The sequence below is a fragment of the Orycteropus afer genome, unplaced genomic scaffold (genome assembly GCF_000298275.1).
Source record: "Orycteropus afer afer isolate SDZICR_OR568_19922 unplaced genomic scaffold, OryAfe1.0 scaffold00233, whole genome shotgun sequence".
Lineage (NCBI taxonomy): Eukaryota > Metazoa > Chordata > Mammalia > Tubulidentata > Orycteropodidae > Orycteropus > Orycteropus afer.
The window spans coordinates 666,681-675,905 of NW_006921820.1; the positions used below are offsets into that span (position 1 = coordinate 666,681).

General features: G+C 41.4%; 1 protein-coding gene across 1 annotated transcript in view; it reads right to left on the bottom strand.

Annotated features, from left to right (window-relative positions):
• Nucleotides 1-9,225, bottom strand: part of SCAPER (S-phase cyclin A associated protein in the ER) — a 607,935-nt gene that overhangs the window by 565,320 nt on the left and 33,390 nt on the right. The window contains exon 2 of the mRNA XM_042782062.1: nucleotides 8,891-8,991. Within this exon, the coding sequence (XP_042637996.1) occupies nucleotides 8,891-8,982 (92 nt within the window). The 5' untranslated portion in view covers nucleotides 8,983-8,991. The remainder of the gene's footprint in view (nucleotides 1-8,890; nucleotides 8,992-9,225) is intronic.

Sequence of the window (9,225 nt, forward strand, 5' to 3'; positions counted from 1 at the left end):
ATGAGACAAAGTATATGTGAACTGCTGTATGGAAAGTGAATTTGCTCTGTAAATCTTCACCCAAATCACAATAAATAATAATAATAAAAAAAAAAAGTGTAAGGCTGTTGACACTTCACTACCAAATTACTTTTCAGAAAGGTTGTAAGAAATTATACTCTCATCAGAGGAGAAGAGTGCTCATTTCACTTCAACCTTGCCAACAATTAGCATCTTGATTTTTTAAATCTTCATTGATAAAAAATTGTATTTCACTTTGTTTTTTAAATTCATATATATAGTGAGGCAAGAAGCTCTGGTGACACAGTGACTGGCATTCGGTTGCTAACTGAAAGGCTGGCAGTTTGAACCATCAGCCACTCTGCAGGGGAAAGAGGTAGCAATTTGCCCTGAATAGCCTTCTTCTACTCTGTCCTATAGGGTCACTGTGAGTTGGAATCAAACCAGTGGCAGTGGGTTTGGTTTGTTTATTAATGAGACTGAACTTTTTCACCAGCCATCTAAAATTCTTCTCTTGGGATCTGCATGTTGGTACTGTTGCCCATTTTTTCCACTGGACTTCTCATCACTTTCTAACGATTCAAAACGGTTTACTATGACTACTACTACTAAAATGATGGTTACAGATCTTTTGGCATCAATGATACAGCTATTTCCAATTTGTCATTTTGGTTTTAATTTTTTTAACACAGAAAAGCATATTCCTACTATTAAATCAGGCCTATCAATATTTTTCTATGTGGTTTCTTCCTTGCCTTACAGAGTCCTTACTCACAATTCAAATGTATACTTATCTGTATTTTCTTCTCTAAACATTTACAGTTTCAGTTTTTGGATTTAAATCTCAATCTTAGCCAGAGAATTTTGATGTATGATTTGAGGAATGAAAAATAGCAACTGTCATCTACAGAGAATTTAAGGTTGCTTTCAATATTTGGGTGCTGCCTCCTGAGGCACTGGTTAGGATCAAAAGAGATGCCTCATGCTATTATTGAACCAAGGTAGGAAAGGAATGATAACCACTCTGTTAAGCCTGGGCTTGGCCTCAGAATCTTCTCAAGACAGCCACCACTAGCTGACTAGAATTTGCAAAAAAGGAAAAAAAAAATTTGTAAATTTTTTCATGTATTAATGATTATATAGACAGACTCTTTCAGGATGTAAGAAACCTCAGTCAATTAAATTAAAAAAAAAAAAAAGACAAAGAAGAAGATTTATTTTAAGGGTGTACACTAGGCAAGGTCTAAGATATCCAAGGACAAAAAAAAGAGACAAATAGAATCAGCATTCAGTAGGATTAGACCTGGAATAGACAGGCATTAAAGTAATACTCTTAACCTCTTAAAGACCACAAGATTTCTCTCGTCTGTGTTTCTCTCTGTATATCTAAGCATAGATATATAATCTGATTTCTTCTACTTATCTTCACAAGGATAATACAGCCACCAATCCCAAATCAGTGTGATGATCTCTTAACTTCATTTAGCTCAGTGAAAGAATGCACCGTCCCAATCCAGTCACCTATTACCAGAGGCTGGGGTGAAATCAGTTGGTACAAACAATGTCACCTAGGAATTGTGGGTGAAACAGGCACCAAAAAAATATATCAAAAATAGCAGTCAGATTTTCATTGTGAGAAACAAAATTGCTCAAAAGTCCATGGCTTCCCTGGATTTGGTTTCCTTGTGATTCAGTCTTCCTTGATTCATCTTCTGGGATTCCATCACTCTCTTGGTTCCCCTGTGGGGCTGATGCATACGTTAGGATGAGTCAAAAGATGCCTTCTCTGAGGGGTACTTCCACCCACTGAGATTAATCCAAGAAAAATCCAAGAGAACGAGGCAACCAAGGTCTAGTTTCTCTGAGCAAAAGACATTCCATGGCTCCATATATGAGTTGTCATAGCTGACAAGGGGTCAACTTTCATTTATAAGTCTAAACTAAATAATAATGTCATTTTGTTTTTGCATATATCCTAAATAATACAAAGTCAGTCAGTTTGTTGTACTGTGGTGGCTTGTTTGTTGCTGTGAGACTGGAGGCTATGCCACTGGTATTTCAAATACGAGCAGGTTCACTCATGGTAGACAGGTTTCAGAGGAGTTTCCAGATTAAGACAGATTCAAAAGAAGGAAGAGTACATCCACTTCTCAAACAATTAGCCAGTGAAAACCTTATGAATAGCAGTGAAACACTGTCTGATATATTACTGGAAAACTTTAAGAACAGTTCTGAAACACTGTCCGATATAGTAGCAGAAGATGAGCCCCTCAGGTTGAAAGGCACTCAAAATACAACTGGGGAAGAGCTGCTTCTTCAAAGTAGAGCTGACCTTAATGATGTGGATATAGTAAAGCTTTAGGGACCTCCATTTGCTGATGTGGCACAACTCAAAATGGGAAGAACAGCTGCAAACACCCATTAATGATTGGAACATGGAATGTATGACGTATGAATCTAGGAAAATTAGAAGTTGTCAAAAATGAAAAGGAATGCATAAAAATTGATGTCCTAGGCATTAATGAGCTGAAATCGACTGGTTTTGGCCATTTTGAAACAGACAATCATATCATCTACTATGCCAGGAATGACAGATTGAAGATGGCGTGGCATTCATCATCACCAAGAATGTTTCAAGATCTATCCAGAAGTACAGTGCTGTCAGTGATAGATAATATCATCTGTGAAGAAAGCAAAAGGTCATTGAAAACACAGGAAAGGAAGAAAAGACCAAAACGGATGTCAGAATAGACTCTGAAACCTGCCTTTGAATGGAGAGTAGCTAAAACAAATGGAAGAAATGACAAGATAAAAGAGCTGAACAGAAGATTTCAAAGAGCAGCTCAGGAAGACAAAATCAATTATTATAATGAAATGTGCAAAGATCTGGAGTTAGAACATCAAAGGGGAAGAACATGCTTTACAATTTCACAAGCTGAAAGAACTGAAGAAAAAAGTCAAGCCTCGAGTTGCAATATTGAAATGCAATGGGCAAAATATTGAATGATACAGGAAACATCAAAAGAAAATGGAAGGATTATACAAAGTCTCAGTACCAGAAAGAATTGGTCAATGTTCATGCATTTCAGGACATGGCACATGATCAAGAACCAATGGTATTCATAGTCACAGGAGACATCAAGCTCAATTAACATAAAATACTACCCAAAATATTGTTCCACATCCTACTTCAATAAGTAGTGACTGGGATCTTAAAAGCTTACAAGCGACCATCTAGATGCAACAATGGGTCACTCCTCACGCAGAGGAAAACCAAAGACACATGGAAACAATTAGCCCAAGCAATTGGTACACCGTGCAATTCTCAGCCTATACAACTATGTTGTTCTTGTTGTTATGTGCCGTCGAGTTGGCCCCGACTCATAGTGACCCCTCCTTGGGTTTCCGAGGCAGTGCCACTACGGAAGTAGGATTGCCCAACCTTCCTTCTCAGGAGTGAATGGTGGGTTTGAACCGCCAGCCTTCTGGTTAGCAGTCAAGTGCTTTAGCCACTATGCTACCAGAGCTCCCAACACAGGAAGTGGCTCAGGGGCGCATGCGTGGTGTGCTCGCGGTAATAGGACCGGTTTCCTTCGCGAGCATGAGGAGACCCGAGGCTCTTGGGACTGGTGCTCGCGGCAGCTCGCCCTCGCTCCCGCTTCAGGGCGGGCTCGCAAGCTCCTCGGTCTCTCCAGCCCCAAGTCGTCGGCTTCCCGCCGCGGTGCGACTCTCAGGGCCAAAATGAGTCTGTTTGGAACAACCTCGGGTTTTGGAACCGGCGGGACCAGCATGTTCGGCAGCGCAACCACAGATAACCACAATCCTATGAAGGATACTGAAGTAACATCTTCTCCTGATGACAGCATTGGCTGTCTGTCTTTTAGCCCACCAGCCCTGCTGGGGAACTTTCTTATTGCAGGATAGTGGGCTAATGATGTTCGCTGTTGGGAAGTTCAAGACAGTAGACAGACTATTCCAAAAGCCCAGCAGATGCACACCGGGCCCGTGTTTGATGTCTGCTGGAGTGATGATGGGAGCAAAGTATTTACAGCGTCATGTGATAAAACTGCCAAAATGTGGGACCTCAACAGTAACCAGGCGATACAGATTGCACAGCATGATGCTCCTGTTAAAACCATACACTGGATCAAAGCACCAAACTACAGCTCCGTGATGACTGGGAGCTAGGATAAGACGTTAAAGTTTTGGGATACACGATCATCAAATCCTATGATGGTCTTGCAGCTCCCTGAGAGGTGTTACTGTGCTGATGTGATCTATTCTATAGCTGTGGTGGCGACAGCAGAGAGAGGCCTGATTGTCTATCAGCTAGAGAACCAGCCTTCGGAATTCAGGAGGATAGAGTCGCAGCTGAAGCATCAGCATAGGTGTGTGGCTATTTTTAAAGACAAACAGAATAAGAAGACTGGTTTTGCCCTGGGGAGTATTGAGGGCAGAGTTGCCATCCACTACATCAATGCCCCGAATCCTGCCAAAGATAACTTTACCTTCAAATGTCATCACTCCAATGGAACCAATACTTCAGCACCTCAGGACATCTACGGGTGAATGGAATCGCATTCCATACTGTCCATGGCACACTGGCTACGGTGGGGTCTGATGGCAGGTTCAGCTTTTGGGACAAAGATGCCAGAACAAAACTAAAGACTTCAGAGCAGTTAGACCAGCCAACATCAGCCTGCTGCTTCAATCACAATGGGAACATATTTGCCTACGCCTCCAGCTATGACTGGTCTAAGGGACGTGAGTTTTATAATCCCCAGAAGAAGAACTACATTTTCCTGAGGAACGCAGCCGAAGAGCTAAAGCCCAGGAATAAGACGTAGTGGCCTGGGCCTTTGGGGCCAACCTGCGCTGTGTCTTCTCCACTCGGCCTGGTCTCTGTGTGACTTCGGTCCCGGCTTGGGGAGGGTTCAGCTGCAGCCATGGACTTCACCCCTCGAGGGAGTGATGGGCCTGCTCAGCGGGCCTGCTCAGCCAGCCACAGCCACTCACCCTTTCCATTCCACTGTGTGGGACAGGTTTTCGCTGTGACTTCTATGGGGTTGAAATGATTCTAGGAGTCACATTCCTGTGGGCAGTGCCAGCATCCTTCAGTGCTACACTCCGCAGACTGTGTGTGAGAGAACATTGGGAAACAGCCTCCGAATGCTATACTGTATTTTGTAATACAACTATAAGACCAGAAAAACTAGAAGGTACCCGGCTACCACTGTCAACCTGAGAGGTAGATCTCTATAGGAGATCCCAGACAGAGTGGGAGATCAATGTGGAACAAAACTCAAAATCATTTAAAAAAAAAAAAAAAAGGACCAGGTTTTCTGGTCTGATAGAACCTGATGAACCACTGAGACTGTGGCCCTGAGCTAAAACAAATGGAAGAAATGGCTTCCGGTCAAATAAAAGACAGGCATATCAGCTGAACATTTACATTAGGTAGATACACTCCTTGGAGAGAGCAATCATGGGAGAGTAGAAAGGCTATGTATACACAGGGAGACAGCTCAGGGGGCAGGAGCACATGGGAGGGAAGGTAAGAGGTAGCTATGGGGAGGAAGTGAGAGGGGAGCTGTTGCATTGTGGGAAACTGTAGTCAATGTCATGAGACAAAGTGTATGTGAGCTGCAGTATGGAAAGTGAATTTGCTCTGTGAACTTTCACCCACATCACAGGAAAGATTTTTTTAGAAAAAAGAACCAATGGTATTGAAGGAAGTAGTCAAACCTACACTGAAGAAATTGGCAAAGAACAAGGCTCCAGAAATTGATGGAATACCCATTGAGATGTTTCAACAAACAGATGTTGTACTGAAGGCACTCACTCATCTTTGCCAAAAAATCTGGAAGACAGCTACCTAGCCAACTGACTGGAAGAGGTCCATATTTGTACCCATTCCAAAGAAAGGTGATCCCACAGAACGTGGAAATTATCAAACAATATCATTAATATCACATGCAAGTAAAATCTTGCTGAAGATAATTCAAAAATGGTTGCAGCAGTATATTGACGAGAACCTCCAGAAATGCAAGCTGAATTCAGAAGAGGATGTAGAACGAAGGATATCATAGCTGATGTCAGATGGATCTTGGCTCAAAGCCAAGAATACCAGAAAGATGTTTACTTGTGTTTTATTGACTATGCAAAAGCATTTGATTGTGTGGATCATAACAAATTGTGCATAACACTGAGAAGAACAGGAATTCCAGAACACTTAATTGTGCTTGTGAGGAAGCTGTATGTAGACCAAGAAGCTGTTGTTCGAACATGGTTTAAAATCAGGAATGGAGTGTTTCAGGGTTGTATCCTTTCACCATACTTGTTCAATCTGTATGCTGAACAAATAATCTGAGAAGCTGGACTATATGAAGAAGAATGTGGCATCAGGGTTAGAGGAAGACTCATTAACAACCTGAGATACACAGATGACACAACTTTGCTTGCTTAAACTGAGGATGACTTGAAGCACTTACAGATGAAGATTAAAGACTTCAGTCTACAGTATGGATTACATCTCAACATTAAAAAAAAAAAACCACGAAAATCCTCACAACTAGACCAATAAGCAGCATCACAATAAATGGAGAAAGGACGGAAGTTGTCAAGGATTTCATATTACTTGGTTCCATGATCAACATCGATGGTAGCAGCTGTCAAGACACCAGACAACGTACTGCACTGAGCAAATCTGCTGCAAAAGATCTCTTTAAAGTGTTGAAGAGCAAAGACATCTCCTTGAAGACTAAGGTGCGCCTAACCCAAGCCATGGTATTTTCACTTGCCTCACACGCAGGTGAGAGCTGGACAATGAATAAAGAAGAGTTGATGCCTTTGAGTTGTGGTGTTGGGAAGAATACTGAAAGTACCACGGACTGTCAAGAGAACAAACAAATTCTGTCCTGGAAGAAGTACAGCCAGAATGCTCCTGGGAAGCGAGAATGGCCAGAGTTCGTCTCATATACTTTGGTCATGTTGTCAAAAGGGACCATTCTCTGGAGAAGGATATCATGCTTGGTAAAGTGGAGGGTCAATGAAAAAGGGGAAGGCTGTCAATGAGATGGACTGACACAGTGGCTGCAATGACAGGCTCAGATATAGCAAGGATTGTGAGGCTGGCACAAGACCAGGCAGTGTTTCATTCTGTTGTACATAGGGTCGTTATGAGTCAGAGCTGATTCAATGGCACCTAACAACAACAACAACAACTAGCTGATTATCTAAGGACCTCTGGTGGTGTAGTGGTTAAGGCATCTAGCTGCTAACCAAAATGTTGGTGGTTCGAACCCACAAGCTGCTCCACGGAAGAAAGATGAGGTGATCTGCTTCTATAAAGATTTACAACCTTGGAAACCCAAAAGGGGTTGCTATGAGTCAGAATTGATGTCAGTGAGTTTGGTTTCTCAGAATCAATTATTTATCTCTGGATTATCTCTCAACTCTCTTTCCCCACTGCCACTACTCTAGTCTAAGGAGCCAACATCTTTCAACTAAACTGCTGTACCTCCAATCCTCCCACAGTGCAGCTGGGAGTGATCTTCCAAAAACACAAATCTAATATGTCACATCCTTACTTAAAATCCATTATTGGTGTGACATAAAATCTAAAGACTTTATTATGTCTACAGACTCCTATATAATCTGGTCCCAGCCTGCCTCTTTAGTATCATCTCATGCTACTCATCCTTTTTGTCCTCTTCACTCCAGACTCTCTAAACTCTAAATTCCTTGACTATGGTGTGCTCTCTTCCACCTCCTGGGCATCATATATACCTTATCTCTACCTGGAATTAACTCTTTTCCTCTTTGTCTAGCTAACTCCTATGAACCTTTCTGTCTCAATTTAAATATTACAGCCTCAAGGACTCAGAATACTGGACCCAGAACACTGGCTGAAGCCTCCTTTTCCTATGTTCTCAAAGTATATTGGATTTCTTCTTATAAGATTTTGCACACTTACATACATTTACTAAACTTATAATTAATTAATATCAATCTTTCCTGCTAGAAATGCACTGTACATTTCGTGAGGGTGAGCACTGTGTCTGTTTTCTTCACCACAGTAAGTAGTCCAAGAACCTAGCACACAGCCCTCAGACACTGTGTGCTGATTCCAAATGCAGCTTTCTAAAAGAATTTGGCTCTCTCATTACTCTCCTAATAAAAAATCATCAATATTCCTCACTGAATACTTTATTACAAAAGAAATATCTTTCCCTTATAATCTCCCACATCTTGTACTTCCATATCTGTTTATTTAATTCTACTCTCATATGAAAAGCCAGGGAGATCTGGTAGCGTAGTGGCTAAGACACTTGCCTGCTCACCAGAAGGCTGGCGGTTCAAACCCACCAGCCACTCCTCGGAAGGAAGGTTGGGCAATCCTACTTCCGTAGTGATACTGCTTCGGAAACCCAAGGAGGGGTCGCTATGAGTCAGGGCTGACTCGACGGCACATAACAACAACAACAACATGAAAAGCCAGCCACTTGTGAAAATCCATCCCATCCTTTAACTACCACCTCTGCATCCACTATGAAATTTTTCCTGATCCAAACAGAATATGACCCTGTCTTTCTCTCAACACCAGTAATAGTTCTTTCTTGTAATAAGTTCTATATTATCCCACCCTCAGACTTTAAATTCTATGAGAGTAGCAAATGTGTTATATTCAGCAATTAAATAGATAAAAAAGCACTTTGTACTGATAGGTGCCCAAGAAATATTTGTTACTGAATAAGAGAGAAATGCAGCATCCAACTTTCAGATTTTTACACATTTTAAGTTAATATGAGGTCAAGTCCATTGTTCAGTTACAATGTTTGCTACTGAAACCAGCTGGCTGCTATAAATATAAAGACCAGAAATTCATTACCTGCTTTGAGCATCTGTCTTCTCTAGCTTTTCCTGAAGCTGAATCCAGTCAATCAATGCTTTGAAATCCCTCACATAGTTATCCAGCATCATTAGCACCTCCTAGTTTAAAGCAAACAAAAACATTAAACTCTATTCTAGAATAAAAGTTTCAAGAAAAAACTATTAGAAGTGAATGACTTAGGAATTTAAAACTTTTTTTAAATTGTGACATTTAATATGTTGTTGTTGTTATGTGCCATCGAGTCAAACTGACTCATAGTGACCCCTCCTTGGGTTTCCAAGGCAGTATCACTACGGAAGTAGATTGCCCCATCTTCCTTCTGAGGAGTGGCT